Genomic DNA, 16735 nt, shown 5'->3' with positions numbered 1-16735 from the left:
TCTGTAGCCATGACTGACCAAAATGACCAGACCAAGGACAGCATCTGAATCCACTATTCAAACATACCTGAGCAAGCTCACTATCACATTGCTTAGAAGTACAGTATTGCTGCCAGCATGGGCTCTTCCACAGCTGATCTCTGACACACAAATCAGGGAAGGCACTGGAAAAGGAAACTCAGAGGGTGAGGTCCAGGTGTTATTTTAAGGAACAATGGACCTATAAGGACTGGGTAAGACACAAGGAAAGAAGAGAAAAAGCAAGCATGCAAGAAAGCAACAAAAGAGCTTCAAAAGTGGTAAGTCTGGTAAAAGAGTAAATTTTTATCGAATGTAACAATTAGCAATGGAGACATACAAGGAAGTTTTATCTATAGGCTAGTAGAAAATTTAAAATCATAATAAAATAAAGCTAATCTATTCCTGCATAATAAATATATTGCTTCCCCTCTTCTTTCAGAACTGAATTAAAATTACACAAGTTAAGGATATCTTACAAACAACAATGAATCTTAGTTTAGAAAATATTTGTGAAGGAAGTTCTCCTTGCTAGTTTCTATTTCTGAACAAGTGATTTGGAAAAAAACCTCTTCAATGATACCACTGGCTCCTTAAAAATAGAGGACCTGCAGTCCAGTTCTTGTCTCAACATTACTTTCTTGTCTCACAAACAGAAAAGACCTGACCCTGTGGTCAGCCAATCGGTTCCATTAAAGAGACCAGTTTTATCAGGAGTTCCTACATCAGAACGAAGGGAGAAAAAGCAGAACAAAGAGGTGAAATGGACACCTTGTACTCCTGATGACAGAAAAGGAGTTTCTGAGTCACACAGAAAGCTCTCAACATCCTGATCAGATGGAGACAGAACATAGCGCTATCTGAACACACACTCAAAATGCTTTGGAGAGAAATAGTTATATCCAAACTGCTGCTGTAGCCAGGAAGGTCTTGCTGGGATTATAATCAGCTGTGTGAATGAGCACAGAGACATACCACATTTGGCTAGATGACTTTTTGTTAAGACTTGCCACTGGTACAGGAAAAAAATATTGCCCTTCTAATGAAATTGATCTCATTTGCAGCTCTGTGATAAGTAGTATTTATCATGAACCTGTGATTCCTCGTGCTGCTATTGCAGCTCCTCTGGGATAGCATTAATGTACCATTTCTCTCCACGGCTCCTACTTATCTCAAACAGTCTCTGCCACGAATAGGGTTTTTACCCCTGGCCTGTGAAATTTCTTGAATTATCTGATAAGGGACAGTTTCAGCCACAATCACAGCAGGTCCAGGATTCTGCCCAAATGTTGTAATAAAACAGGGGTCAACTGTGCTATACACAGTAGTGTGAAGATAAGGGTTTTACTGAAACTTCTTTACAGAGAGGTATAAAAGTTGAGCATAGCTTCATCATTCAGTAGAAGCACACTCATCTCATGCAATCAAAATAACCAAAAGTGATTTTTACAGAAAGGAGTATGCATTTTTAAAAAGTTATCTTTAACTAAGGTCTAGCACCAGACAAAAAATGTGAATATTTAAGGAAGTTAAACAGCAGCACATTTTAAAAAACAACAATAATAATTAGCACACACTAGCTTATATTTTCAAAGCATTTTACAAAAACATGAATTAATTAAGGCTCACAACACCCTTGTGAGATAGTTAAGTATTATTAGTCCCATTTTAGAGACAGAGAAACAGGCATGGAAAAAGTATAACCTGCTCACCACCACACATGTCAAATCCAGGTACAGAACATCAGATTTTCCATTTTTTGCCATGTGTGGTCTGATCTCTTACAAGCTTCTGGTCTTCAATTGTTTCCTCTCATCTCTTTTAAGACGCCTGTCCTTATTTCAGTCCGATATGAAAAGGTACTCACCAAGAGCTATTCATGGAATCACGGAATGGTTTGTGTTGGAAGGGACCCTAAAGAACATCCAGTTCCAACATCCCTACCATGGACTGGCATACCTTCCACTAGACCAGGTTGCTCGGAGCTCCATCCAACCTGGCTTTGAACACTTCCAGGGATGAGGCATTCACAGCTTCCCTGACAAGCGGTTCCAGTGCCTCACCACCCTTACAGTAAAGACTTTCTTCCCAATATCTAATCTAAACCTAGCCTCTTTCAGTTTACAGCCACTAACCCTTGTTCTATCACTACACACTCGCGTAAAAAGTCATAGGAGAAGTGCTCCAGCCTTCTTTGTAGCCCTCCTCTGGACTTGCTCTACTATATTGGTGGTCCCAGAGCTGGACACAATACTCCAGGTGGTCTCACGAGAGCAGAATAGAGGGGGAGAATCAGCTCCCTTGACCTCCTGGTCATGCCTCTTTTGATACAGCCCATGATGCAGCTGGCTTTCTGGAAAAGTCATCAACACATTCCAGGAACCTCCTTATGCCCTGCTGTGTTGCCTCTCCAACAGATATGGGGTGGCTGAAGTCCCCCATGAAGACCAGGCCTTGTGAACCCGAGGCTGCTCTTATCTATAGAGGGCTTCATCCACTCAAGTCTTCCTGGCTGGGCAACCTGTAGCAGATCCCCGCTGTCACCTGTCCCTGCCCTCCCTTTAATCCTGACCCGTAAGTTCTTGGTTGACTCCTCCTCCATCCCTAGGCTGAGCTCCATGCACTCCAGATGGAGCTCTGTGCACTCCAGCCAGTCACTGCCATAGTAAGGTGACACCTCCTCCTTGCTGCCAGTGCCTGTTCTTCCTGAAGAGCCTGCACCCTCCATTCCAACACTCCAGCCACAGGAGTTATGCCGCCCTGTCTCTGTAACAGCCCTGCACGCGTGAGCACACTATTCACGACAAACAAGCGGAATTAGGAAAACCATTTTTTATGAACTCTGTTACTGGAAGCTGGTTAACAAAAGACTTAACATGGGTATTTCCATACTGCCAGAGTGTCATTTCTCATCGGGCACTTGCCACCAGAAAACTTGCTGAGGCCTATCTGCAATGCTGGTACAGCTCAGCATCTGCAAAAAAAGTAAGGTTTCTTTGCTTCTTCCAAACAAGGAATCTCTCTCTGGCAGGGGGTCTTCTCTAAGAAGAACTCATACGAGTACAGCTGCACTGAAAACAAAGACTTCTATCAAGAAGACTCCCAAGGTAAAGCCAAGGGCATAAATGTATGTCAGAAAATCTGGAAATGTTCATCTATTGTGCTTTTGTTGCCTCTCTCTGGACTCACTCTATTACAAGAGATGGTCTGGAGGCATCAGACATCCTGGGGGCTAGAAGATGATTCTTCATAGTCACTTTGAGAAGACAAATTCCCTTATCATACCATTCTTCCACTGAACTGGTGAGTGACAGACTAGGATTAAACTTCCAAACCACCTGAAACTTCAAGTCAATGGATTTAACTCTATAAACTGTCAAATTTAACTCTGTCAAATCTGGCATATCTACTGCTGCCTTTTTGCAAACCCAGGCCCCAGGTGTTAGCGGAGACATAGAAATAAAAGTAGTCCTTCCATCTTCAGTTACATTATGTCCATTAGACACTATCCAGAGTCCAGGAAGTTAGTTTCATGACAGCTTGATCTGAAGATCCTCCCCATACTTTTGGATCAGCTTCATGTGGTTATGGTCCACTGACCATTGTTCTGGGAGGTGTTTGGGCTTCATGCTGTCCAAGAAATGCTGCCGCCAGCGTCTTTCCAGCTGCATAAGGGAGCGCAGGCCTCCTTTAGCACAACACTGCACCACCTTCAGTCCATGTGGCATGTAGCTCTCGTTGCAGATCCTGCCAGGACACAAGCACAATTTATTTTCACACAAGCCCACTGTCAGACTCCAGATCTGTCTCCAATGAACAAGACTGAAGACAAGACATTGAAGACATTGAAGATACTTTCAGCTGCAGAGTTTAATTACAGACAGAGGGTAAGCTAACCAAGAGGAAGAGTTTTAAGCTTTGCTTCAAAGCCAGACTGCTTTCTGCTACACAGTTACACCATAAAGCTGGTTTCTCTGAACTGAGAAAGTGTTCTTCTTTTACAGCAACACTAAACAAAGCTCTTAAGGTCCATTATAAACTCCTCAGGAGACTGCAAATTTCTCAAGGCAAGAACTATATGACCCTCCAGAGCACTGAGCCTGTCACTTAATTCCCTGCCTGGATAGGCTCTGAGTTACAACATCGGCACTTTACAAACAACAGCGAGCATAACAAGGAGAAAATACTCATTTCATGCAGAGACTAGACACTTGTTAAGAAAAGATATTTGGGGAGGCTTTGAAAAAGTGAAGAAGAGGAGACTTCCGATATGACTGTCCTTCAGACTCTTTTCCTGATCTGTCCTTCAAAAGAAGTATAAAATGTTGGAAGGGAAGATGAAGAGCAAGAACAGAAGACTGGTGAGGAGGAAAGGAAAAAGGGAAAGAAAGAAGAGCTGCAGCTCAGAGACCAGTGGTGGGTTGAGGGGAGACGGGTATAAACAAAAACAAACCCAGTAAGAAATGCAATATAAATGACTATAAACCTTACATCCAGCCTACATGGGCTTGCTATACCTGGTTTCCAGACCAGCTGCTGCCTGGAGCATCTCTGGAGTGACTGTCTCTGTGTTATAGAAGTCCTTGATGCTTTGCAGCAGCTCTGCCCTTCGGGGGTCAGGCAGGCTGTCTGCATTCAGCAGGGCTCGCGCCCCCGAGCGCACTTGCCTGCGCAAAGGGTCCTCCAGGAGACGCACACCTTCCTCGGAGCCGATGGGGGCCCCAAACTCCTCGGCCAGCTGCTGCTTGAGATGGTTGTCATAGTAATTGGAGATAGCATGGCAGGATGTGCAGAGTAGGAGTACGTCATGCGAGTTGTGGTCCTTCATCTGGATGGGGAAGTGTCTTCGGTATTCGTGAGGAACAACATTCTTCCTAGAGAAGACAAAACAGACAGCTCATTGCATTTGTCTGGAGCTGCTGCTCCCCAGTTCCTCCTCCTTCTGCCCCAGAAAGGGTAAATTAAAACTAAAAGTCCAGGTAAACAAAGATTACCAGGACTCATAGTACAGAAAGTGATTATTTTTATTCTTTTCATTTGTAGTTCTCTCTACAGATTTTCTGCATTTCTCTTGTTTCCTTTCCAAAAATTCATCACTTTCAATTAAAGATTCATACTGTAAAAAAAAAAAAAAAATCAAGTAATGCACTATGAGAAGTATACTTCTCAACTAATCAGTAGCAGACAAAAAGACAAAGACAAAAATCTTGTTCTTTTGGACCTCATGAGCTTTAGGCTCACCCAAACCTTTCAAAAATATAAGGACTAAATAGTGGAAGTAGTAGTACAGCTATTTTCAGAAGGGGATGCCCCCCACCCAGTGTGTGTCAGCACACTGCTGCCCCCAGCGTTCAAACTACAGCACATACATGTTCCATATGCTTTTATCTCTCCCAGGGTCAGTATCTCCTCCCTCTATAAGAGGAAAGGTTGGTCTCTTCGGTGTCTCACACAGCCATACAACTGCAGAGCATTCAGTGTCCCATCCAGGACGTGAACAAGCACAATGGTTCAGGCCGCTAACCAAGCTTCTGGATGCCAAACTAGATGCAGACCTCAGTCCTGTTTTAGAAGATGCATTTTTCTCCAATCCATGAACCAACTCACCGAATATAGGATTCTCGCCTGCCACATACAACACAGAGGTTTTCTTTGACCGTCAGATAATAATCAACTTGAGACTCAGGACGTCCTGAAGGCTCAAACCGCAGCTTCACAACAAATGGGTCTGTGCTAACTAGCTCTAAAAGGATAAAGGCAAAGGGAAAATATTCAAGACAAAGTTGCATTGGAAAGCTAAAATAACGATGCTACAATGTAAGAATTCACTTCACTTCACTACAATGTAGTGAATCCCTAACAGTATTTCCAATAAGAAAGGATACAAAAAAATTCAGGCTCCATTATGAAGAAGAGAGAGAAGAGAGAGGAGAGAGAACAGAGAAAGCTGTATTTCAAATATCAACAGGAAAACTGGTATGCCTACCTCCAATCCCCTTGTCCAGATACCACTGAGCCTTCTTGCGATCACAAGTGCACAGGGGCTGTCCATCTGGTGCATGCAGGAAGCAGTTGTCATACAGTGGAGATTTTCTATGAAACAACGGCAGTATTACAGCAACTATAATAGCATGCCAAAAACTCCAGAGCTCTCTACAGCCCTATGTGTCACCATGCAGTTCAAGTGGCCTCCTCCAAATCACAAGAGTACGCCTAACACACACTTGAGGCTGCTGAGACTCCACAGGCTGCTGCTAAGGGAAGCAGTACATCTGAAAACTTATACAGGGTTCAGCAATTGACTCTAAGGCATCTTTGCTCTCCTGCTGCCAACAGAATTGTAACTCTGAAACCCAATTTTCAAGAGATGCCGTCAGTGATGACAGCCTTTAAAAAAACTGCATTAGAAAACAAAAGAGAATTGAAGTCACAAAGGATGATGAGCTAAGAGTAAGCTCAAAGAGAGCATCAACTTACAGGCAAGGCAGTTTCAAGGATCGGCTGCCTAAGCCTGAATTTTAATGTTTTATTATGAAATTTTCTCTAAAACTTAGTGTGAATAGCAATTACTTCATTCACCCAAGAGAAATGATCCAAAAACGCTCTTGCAGCACTGAGAACTCGAACATATGAGTTCAGGAGAGCAACAAAGCTGAGCTGATGCCCTCAAACACAGGCCCCAACCCTTTGGCAGTGACAAGAAGTCTTGCTTGAGCAGTCTCTGGCAGTTTGTGGCAGTGTGTGGAAGGGCTCTTTTTTGCAGAAAATGTTTCCTTACTCTGCCAACCTCCTTCAAACAAAATTGGAGAGTGAAGCAGGCTGGGCTCAGAGATGACCTGGGAGGAACTGGTCAGACATGTCACAATACACTGTACTGGCCACAATACACTGTAGAAAAGTTTCCTTTCTTCTCTACAGTGAGATTGTACAAATTAGTACTCAGCAGAGCTCTACCAGATAAAAAGGTTGATTCACAGGCTATGTAAGCTGACAAAATTATTTCTTCTGAGGTCCATGAGGGGAAAAAACCCAACGAAAGATACAGGAGGGCTCCCTCCACTGAGCATCAACAGTTCAACTCAGTCACTATGATAATTTCAGTACTTCCCAACTCTAAATGGATAAACATTTAAACTAAACAGACTTAAACAGAAAGGAAGAGTGAAAACTGACTTTTGAAACCACATCCAGTGTTATTACAGACCAGAGCCACATTGCTGTAAATAATGTAAAAAACAATGAGTCTACAGATCTCTCATGAAGTCAAGCACAATGAAAAACAAAAAATAAATAAACAAATATGGGGAGATCTCAATTTATCTTGGAATGTAATTTTGTTTGAATTTTAATCCTCCCATGAGATGCAGTCCTCCTGTTTTATATTACACAGCCTCCATATAAAAAAAAAAGAGGGACTTGCTCTGTAAAACACAATACTGTTAATGACTGTTAATGAAATCAATACTACTGACTACACTAAAGTTTCTCCATTGCCAATCAAATAAACTTAAATAGAAGAAGACAAATACAGAAATGTCTGACTTTCTTTCCCAACGATAATTACATATAATTTTAGTTATGTCCAGTGATAAATTTTATTAGATTGTATCCCAACAAAACCAAACATACCAGTACCCTGCATCTTCCACTGCATTAAGCTTAAAGCAACTTTTTCAACTTGTTTTAAATTTAAAAACCACTGAACTCTCCCTAGCAAAAGCCTGTAAGAATTTAGGATTAGCTCCAAAAAATCGCCTGCAAGGATGGTGATCCTGAATCCAGCAGCATCTGCCTTTGCAAGGCCAAAGCAGCACCATTCTCTCTTCTCGCCCCCTGGCCAGCACAGGAGGGCACTGCTTTGCTGCTACCACAGGCTGTTCCTTCCTGTTCCCTCTGACACCTTGTATAACATCTCACCCCTGTTAACCTTAGCTTTCAGCCCTGCCATCTCTGTGGTCACAGTGACATGGGACAGCAAAGGACAAACAACAGTACACGAGGCAGATCCTGATGAAAGCACAAGCTCTGTGCCACCTTTTCCCTGGAGGAGACAGGACACAGCTGTTTGAGCAGTAGAATCACGGAATCATAGAACATGCTGAGTTGGAAGGGACCCACCAGGATCACTGAGTCCAACTCCTGGCCCTGCTCAGGACACCTTGGACACCCAAGAATGACATCTGGACAGCCAACTGCCTCCTGCTGGAACTCTGCTCTCTGGCTGATGCTTCCGCAGGGGAAGAAAGGAAGGGCAAAACTTGAATACAACACCTCAACTTGCTCATGATCTAAGTAGAAATCTAAGTGCTGCCCCCGCTTGCAATACCACCTAGAGGAAAATGAGGAAAACAGAAACAGGATCTGATGCCCATGACTGTTAGGGCCTGTGTTCCCTTTCCTAGCTCATATGATCTACTTTGTTTAATGACTAGAGCATGAGGCAACACTCAAAGTTTTCCATATGCAATGCAAAGAGTAAGATGTGCTCATATACTCACCTTGCAGAATATCCCACACCCAGAGGCTTTCGCTTCTGCCTCCGTGGATCTCTCATTTGCTGATTGCCAGAGGGCTGGCCATTCACCCAAGACTTCCGATTCTTTGTTTTCTGAGGGGAACGCCCCTCTCCACTCTTCTCCTCTCCTGTGCTGCCACTCTTTCTTCCTCTAAATGGGATATCCACCAAGCCCTGGCATTTTCCCCGTGCTTTCTCCCAAGCAGTGACAGAGTTTTCACCTTCAGATGTAGCAGGGAGGCTGGTAAATCCCAGCAAATGGAAGAACAGAGCCACTGAGACCTGGGCATCCCTAGCAGCATAGAGAACCTGCAGAAAAGCACAGAAATTGAGATACTGACAAACAGCAAATCCTCCCAAACATTATCAGTCTTCAGCATTTGGTACAGTAAAGCCAGAAGCTGGATTTATTTCCTTTTGAAGTGCACATGAAGTTTTGCCAGTTGAGTGGCACTTTCATAACATCACCACACCCCACTACCCGGGGGTAGTGCCCCCAGGAACTGCAAGGGACTGCAAATATACTTAGGTCAGACATCCTCCTACCCCACCAATCCCTCCCTCACAAAAAGTTCCCTCTTGGCATACTGGCTGCGAGTACTCAGCATGGTTCTTTGTCCTGCCACTCCCTCTACCGGTCACTGCTACCGCAGGCGTGTGCAGCTTGATTAAAGAAACTGAGCAGTCGGGGAAAACACAATGCTCTGAAGAAGGTGAACAAGATTTCCAGTGTCTCTCTAATATTGCCCCGACTGCTACAGACTGAAGAAAAGACTAAAAAGGTGAGGTTTTGGAAGCCTTTCTTCAAGGGATCTTGCCTCACAGATCTTTCAGGACTAAAGGAAAACAAGCGAGAATAGCAGAAAATTATCTTCATGGAAAAGGAGGGAAATGCAGGCCGTGAGCCTGAAATTAACTTCAGGCCACGTCACACATAAGGTTTTGAGGTATAATTTGAATAGGCTCAGATCTCCCTGTTGTAAAGCCTCTTTCTCTACTAAGAAGGCTACTTTTCTTCCCAAAACAGTAAGTTGAAGTGGAGGACACACCTGATCTTGTGTCAGTTCTTCTGCCTCCCAGTTGCTGCAACGCACATGAGGAGACTTGTCAAGCGGGAAGTTCAGGACTTTTTCAGCTAAAGACTTAAGGCTAAGGCAGTTGCGAAGTAGATCCTTCCTTCAGTTCAACAAAGTGAAACAAACATATTAAAAATTGAACTATACACTCATGCAAATTCAGTTGGCCTCATAGAGCCTGAACCTGTGAGAACACAATGCACACGATGCATGACTCAAACAGCACACAACTGCCTGTCAGCTTTACAGGCCCTCTCCCTCCCTTCTACTAAAATGTCCTTTCTAGATTTAGTAACTATCTTGCGTCTGCAATATGCAAAGCAGGCAAGGCTGGGAGTTAGTAACATTTAAGGCTGAAGTGTTTGGCTCTCAACTACTCAATTCTGAACTAAAGAGGTCCATCATACAGTGATGGACCACCTGTCCAAGGGATTCATGAGAAGCCCAAGAGCCAGGAATGACTCGGAACAATCCTGGCCACTAGAGACAAGAAGTCCATCCTCAGTGCCAAAAAGGCACCAAGAGGTCAGCAAACCCATGGCCCAGATCACTAACACTACACCCCGGCCATACACATAACTGTACGTGAAGAATATCTGCAAGTAAAGCATTGTTTTAGGAAGAGTGAAGGATAAGAAAATGGCATCATAACTGTAACCTTTCCATAGAAGCACTGTTATTAAAAGAGAAAACTGGAACTGGCTTATTTAGTAATTTTTCAAGAAATTTTGAAATTCAACAGTTCACTTACATGCCCTGGGCACATTTAACTCATACTTCTAGGCAGTGTATTCAAATATCTGCTGACAGTGTTCACTCTCACTGCATTACATCATTGCGCCTCGACTTCTTAAAAGCTGAAGCACAATACACAGAAAAGTCCACAAAGGTATTAGTCTGTGAGAGAAGACTAACAGACACAACTAGCAAATGAAATCCTCATGAAGATTTCATTTCCATTAAGATCGCAGAATAGAAGCATGACATGTTCTTGGGCTGCAGCTATCAATTCCCTAAAGCTACCCTAAAGCCACCCTAAGAATTCCAGACATACCAGCCTGATATCATTCAGTTTATGCAAATCACCTAAGAAATATTTCCACCTCAAATGATGCCTCAAACAGAGCTACCTCTGTCTTCGGGCACTTACCGCTGTCTCATGGCTAAATACCGGAGATCCATGCTCCCTTTGACTGGAAGACCATAATCATGAAGTAATTTGCAAGCATCTTCCCAGCATCCTACCCCAACTTTCAACACAGCACTATCTGCCATGATGTCCAACAAAGTCTTTGGAAGAGTCTGGCCACTAGCAACAAGCTTGGGCAACCGAACAAGAATGCAGAGGCCACTGGAAGAAGCCATCTGTAGCAGGGATACAGGATTTGCTTTTCCCTCCACAGATACCTGTAATGAAGTAAAAAATGAGAGTCCAGGTTACAATATTATTAGTAATACTGGAGCTGAAGCAAATTGCAAAAAAGGCCACTGAAGGCAGGAAATACTTATCGGTTTATACAGTCAAGTACTGTTACATGTCTCTAAAAATTCACTGCAAGTTATGTGGTCTTTTTCACAGTATTAATGTCCCCAAGTTACTCCTGGCCACATTCCCACAAGAGAATCTTTCCCCCTTTCACCCTCCCCCTTCATAGCTGAGCGGTTGGAAGAAATCAGAAATATTTTTTAATGCACATCAGCACAAAGCCAACCGCTATATAAATGTTTATGGCAAATACATTGTTTAGCTGTGGCTTATACTAATGACTGTGGGGTGAATAAATTTCCAGTCAAAACAGTGGCAAAGCCAGGCTTTATAAATTACTTTACACCTGTTTTGAGATGTCACACATGCAAATGTACAAGCAGAAGAGAAAGTTTGTTTTCTGGTTGTCCCAGGGAGTTTTATCTTCATATCAGCATTATCCTCCTTTTTGGATTTAGTGTTCTTAAGATATTGTTTCTTGAATATGTAGCTGGATTTAAAATAGTGTAAGCTCAAGCTACTTCTAGTAAATCACCTTTAAAGAGATATTACACAAAACACATAATGCTATATTTAGCTATATGACCGTTACTATATTTAGTAAAGTCGATTTATCACAGGAACTCAGTATATAAATACATCTGGTGAATTAAAAACTTAGCACACTTAAACGTAAGAGCAATCAAAATTAGCAGCTACTTCACTGCTGCCATGACAGACAATCACAGTTTCAATAGTCAGTCCTGTGGTACCTGTTTCAGCAAAGGAATTACTCCACCTTCAATGATCTCCCCATGCAATTTGCAATCTAAAGGAAGGAGAGGCTCTTCTTGATCACTCACCCACTCACAATCAATTCCAAGAACCGGCCACTTCTCCAGCTCCTTCTTCAGCAACGGTTCAACATGATCCCACACCTCCTGCTCTGAAACTATCACTATGTCTGCACCAACGGTCCTCTCTATCCAGGAAAAGGTGGGAGATCTGAAGAAGGAAAGCACCTTCTTATCCTCTGCCTTAATGAGTTTCTCATCTTCTGACTTTACTGCTGCTTCCTCTTGCTGACTACTACAGCATGTTTTTCCTTTCCGACGCTGGGTTGCTTTCCACAAAACCAGGCCCCCCAACGCAACACCCAGCAGGGTTGCCAAAGTAATCGTCACGGCTGTTTGCTTGGCCATTTTTTATTGCCCTTTCTGTCCCTTCACCTCACCCTCTCAAAACAGCATTGTGGGATTTCATCATGGCCTGCAGAGAAAAATGAGAGAGGCAGAAATTAAAGACAACATAATGAAATGTGTTTGGAAACATTAAACACATACAGTGGTACCATAACAAGGTTCTAGCCACAACTTGTGATCCTGATAGAAAAAAAGTCTGGGTCCCACTTTGATAGACTGGGGGCCTGAGGACAGACTGCTGCAGTGATGGATTGGGCAGGAAGGGGAGACTGAATACTGCTGTTGATCACACAACTAAAAAGCTTAAAGGGAATCCATTAAATTAAACTGATGCAACTGGATGCTTCCACAAACTCTGCTATTCCAAGAATAAACCAGTCACTGTTATTATCAACATCTTTTAGTTCAGTTTGGAACTAGATCAACCTAAACAAGGCCAAAATGAAATTGCTGCAGAATAAGCATGTCCGTTCACGCATTAGTAAATAACAGGCATTTGTCCATTATATTCACATCCATACTAGGGTCAAATAGCTCTTCAGGCATTGAAAAGCCCTAAAGCAGCAGCATCTATTTTTAACACAGCTGTCCCTGTATCATACAGAAGCGTAGTACCCCTTCAGTAAACTGAAATCAACCCTGTCCCTGCATCCCTACCTCCCCAACCCACTGCATCGTTTCAAAAGGGCTGTCCTTGCGCACTCTTCCCCGCAAGCAGAAGTTCGGGTGTCGATGCTACTCCAGCCCTGCGCAGCCACTCCCAGCACCCCGAGCACGGCCCGGGAACCTGCCTGAGCGCCCCCGAAGCAACAGGTCCTTCACTGCCACCCCGTAAACTGAGCGCGAACACCGGCTGCAACGAAGCCGCCCGCAGCGATGGCCTCTCTCTCGGTCCAACAGCCCCTACCCCTCTGGGAATCGGGGGGTGCCTGTGATCCTTGTGCGGATCCCCCGCCGGGGCAGGAGAAGCCCCGATAAGACACCCCAGGCGCGGCTCAGCCCCGGCGGCAGTGGTGCGCCAAGACCCGGGGGCGGGCCCAGGACCGCAGCCGAGCGCTCCTCCGGGCCGCTGCCGGGCCCGGCGGGATGGGGGCAGGCGGGGGGGGGTCCACGACTCCCCTCGGCACCAGGGCGAAGGCGCTGCCCGCTTTAGGCTCGGTCGCGGTTATTTATCCTGGGAAAAGGCCCGGGCGCCAGGAGCGAGCATGCGGGAGGCCGCGGGCGCACCGGACCGCACACCGGCGCACCTGCAGCCGCGGCCGCCGTCTCTCCGGGATGCGCGCAGCAGCCTCTCCCCCGCGCCCGGCCCCGCCACCCGCCCGCGGCCCTGCTGGGGGCCCACCGACCCGCCCGCTGCCTGCGTCCCGCGGAACTGCCGCGTCCGGCTGCAGGAACCCCCCGCGGGGCAGTCGCCACACACACCGGGAGCCTAAGAGTGGCGGACGCTTCCTCTGTGCCGGCGGTGCGAGTGGGCGGTGGGCGCCGCCATGTTGTACGGAAGCTGGTGGCGGGGAGGCTGTGTCGCTGGGCAGGCGTCAGCATGCCTTCAGCCAGGGCAAAATACTGGCAAAAATACTGAAAAGCCAGCTCTTTTTATGGGAGATTTTTGCAGCGAAAGTGCGGTTCGTTGTCTGCGAGTAGGTAGGGGTTGAGGAGCGAGCCGAAGGGGCTGTGAAGCGGGTTTGCAGCCACCCACAAGCAGAGCACCGGGGAGCCCCTGGGGCAGGAGGGACCAGAGAGAATGGGAAGAACAAAGGCAGCCAGGAAAATAAATAGCAAATCGCAGCCACCTCCGAAGTGGCAAACTGGAAGAAAACAAAGAGGGGGGAAATCAAATAGAGAGTATTAAGAAATTAACAGAGGAATAATCGTGACAAGTAATTGTTTCCCCCATGTGTGCGGAGAAATACGAACGTTGGAAGTGTGACACCACAAAACTCGGACAGTGAGTATACAGGCAGCTGCTGTGTTCAGGATTATGATCGTCAAGGCTTGAGGCCATCACTGTCAAAAAGCAAACAAGTTTCCACCCCAAATTCCGTTGCAAATAAGAGGATCTGAGCACCCAGTTTCTTCAAATCCCTTTGCAATTCCCAGTATCTCACAGCTTTTGTGCTGTTAGAATTCCAGCTAGCTGCATCTGTTTGAACTAGAGACTGAGCCCACGGGAAATGCTGCGTTAACTCAATTTAACAATTTGACAGCATCAAATTTTGTTTTAACTTTGCCCATCAGCGTAGGAGGATCTCCCTAGCAGAGACTTGGCATTTAGCAGACACATTGTCCAAAGAGTGCAACAAAGCGGCTAATGGCTGGCATTGGGGAAAAATCTTCTATAGAAGCAGTATTTTTTTCTGTCTGTAGCTCATATTTATTTTCCCCCTTCTTTTTTTCTTAACTCAGGAATGAGGTACAGACATATTGATAGCTCACAAGGAACAGAAGTGATTTTCCAGAACACTTTTCTGAGCAAATAATGCCCTCTCCTTATCAGAAATAAGATGACAGGGCCGTTAAAAGTTAAGCAGCTACTTGTTCTAAGGACCTGATCTATGCCAGCATGGTATGACCACATCAGGTCTCCCTGGTGGTGGGGTAGCATCAGAGAATTTTGTTTTCCAGTGACTTGCATCTGTATTTTGAATGTACAAATGCTTTATACCTCAGAGTTACAGCTGCTGTATCATAAGTGTTTCTGCAAAGCTTCTCGATCTTGCTCCACAGTGAAGAGATTTTAATATTAATTCACTGGTGGTTACAAAGCATTGCAATCTCACTGCAGTAACTCACACATCTTGTCTCTGATTTATTCTTCTCTATAGGGAAGGTCTGCATCTCCCTTTCAGTCACAACCTGGCCACAGCTTCTCCATCTGTCCCCTAGGCTCTGATGCAGCAGACACAGCTGACCAGCTGAACTGCAGGTCACCAAGCAGGAGCCAGCACTACTCTGAAGTTTCTCACGTGACTTGTGCTCAGAAGAAAAGTGCATCATGTGCATGCTCAGGAGAGAAACCTGGAGGGGTCTGGCAGTACCTGAATTCCCACAGTCAGATGGACATGTTTTGCCTGTTTCTCTTCCTCTCTCTTCACACATATCCCTCAAGGTACAGTGCTTTGTTCTGTATGGTCATTGTAATCTATCATAAACCCAGATTGCCACTTAGATGGGTAGTCCCACATTTCCTGTTGTACCTGTGATTGACTGCTCATTCCCTGCTTCCTTGCTCCACCACCCACATTTCTGTAATGACAGGGTCCGAGAATCATGGAACTGATCCATCTGTAAACTACTTCAAGGGAAAAAGGTAACACCTGGGAACACAACAGACTTATTTTGAGGCCCAAGTGACTGGAAAGAGAATCAAGACAATGCTGTAGATGGGCTCCTGGATCCAGCTGCCCTGTTGTGGGGTAGGCAAGGCATTCTTAAGAGAACTCTGTCAGAGCTTGAGATAAGCACAGAATACTGAACAAATCTACAAAGCTTGTTTGTAGGTGGACCCTTCATGATAATCTGGCATTCACACAGAAATCTGAAATACCAGGTTTTCCTTTTAAAAATTATTTATCTTCATTTCTGAAGTAATAGAAGTGTAAGTATAAGGATTAAATTAAAAATAAATGAAAACAACTGATGCATGAGTGCACTCTGGCAAACAAACAAACCAACCAAGTTCCCAAAGCCTGATAGGGACATTGCTGAAGGTGAGAAGATTAGTGAGTAAACACCAATTGCTGGCTTTTCCTTACGAGAAGTCTGTTACAGCAGGTAACTGGAAGCCTTTATATGGTAAACAGCAACATTTACTTTTCTGTGTCTGTAGCCTGACTTGAGGTCTCTGCAGAGGTCTCTGTCAAAAGATTAATTTTTAGCCTGATTTCCTAAGGAAAGAAGGCTTATGCAATTACTCTATATTAGTGTTTCTGCCTCTGGGTCCCATTACTTCCCCCACTTTCCTTCCATTGCTGAATTCTGTCTGAATTTGTACAAAGGTAACTTAAATGAAATGCCAAATGGATGAAACAGGTCCTAATAAAGCTGTCACTGATAAAACGGTAAGCATGTGCAGGCACTGCTTAATATACATATGAGAATCCACACAGCGGTACCACATCAGGACAAATCCATAGGAAACCAGGCTTCACTTGTTCTGCTGATCACAGAAAAAAGAATTATTTTTATAATGACATTAGCTCATCCTTTAGGAGGGAGAAGACTAGGGTAAATGACTCAGTGTTCAAAGGAAGATCAATGATCATGGAATATCAAAGGAGAGAGGCTCCAGTGAAGACTTAAATTGCTGGTAGCAGACAATGAGCAGAGAGCTGCATGTAGTCCCCACTAGCTCATTAATAACACTCTCTTTGGGGCCCCATCCCAAGCTACAGAAGAAAGCCAAACTCACATTTCAACTCCTAATGTGATTTATCTTCCTTCTGTCAATGCCAGCAACCCC

The 16735-nt window shown here is 44.6% G+C and overlaps 1 protein-coding gene and 1 long non-coding RNA gene across 7 annotated transcripts; one reads left to right on the top strand and one right to left on the bottom strand.

Annotated features, from left to right (window-relative positions):
* Window positions 1-304: 304 nt before the first annotated feature.
* On the bottom strand, window positions 305-13786 carry EXD2 (exonuclease 3'-5' domain containing 2). 6 transcript variants are annotated; one of them, XM_032112298.1, is made up of 9 exons: window positions 13623-13696; window positions 11938-12343; window positions 10760-11016; window positions 9583-9709; window positions 8517-8842; window positions 6005-6111; window positions 5626-5761; window positions 4536-4892; window positions 305-3765 (listed from the first exon to the last, which is right to left on the bottom strand). In XM_032112298.1, exons 2-9 carry the CDS (start codon window positions 12274-12276, stop codon window positions 3549-3551), a joined length of 1866 nt encoding a protein of 621 aa, XP_031968189.1. In that variant the 5' UTR covers window positions 12277-12343; window positions 13623-13696; the 3' UTR covers window positions 305-3548. The 6 variants fall into 6 exon arrangements, with proteins under 6 accessions (XP_031968189.1, XP_031968190.1, XP_031968186.1 ...); XM_032112299.1 differs by lacking the exon at window positions 13623-13696 and adding an exon at window positions 13524-13600; XM_032112295.1 differs by lacking the exon at window positions 13623-13696 and adding an exon at window positions 13450-13583.
* Window positions 13787-14133: 347 nt separating this feature from the next.
* LOC116445576 lies at window positions 14134-16338 on the top strand. The gene is made up of 2 exons (XR_004240817.1): window positions 14134-14221; window positions 15099-16338. It is a non-coding gene; the product is annotated as an uncharacterized LOC116445576 (long non-coding RNA).
* Window positions 16339-16735: the final 397 nt, after the last annotated feature.

This window comes from Corvus moneduloides, chromosome 6 (assembly GCF_009650955.1).
Source record: "Corvus moneduloides isolate bCorMon1 chromosome 6, bCorMon1.pri, whole genome shotgun sequence".
In the NCBI taxonomy this organism is placed as follows: domain Eukaryota; kingdom Metazoa; phylum Chordata; class Aves; order Passeriformes; family Corvidae; genus Corvus; species Corvus moneduloides.
This window is presented reverse-complemented; position numbering and strand designations above follow the sequence as displayed.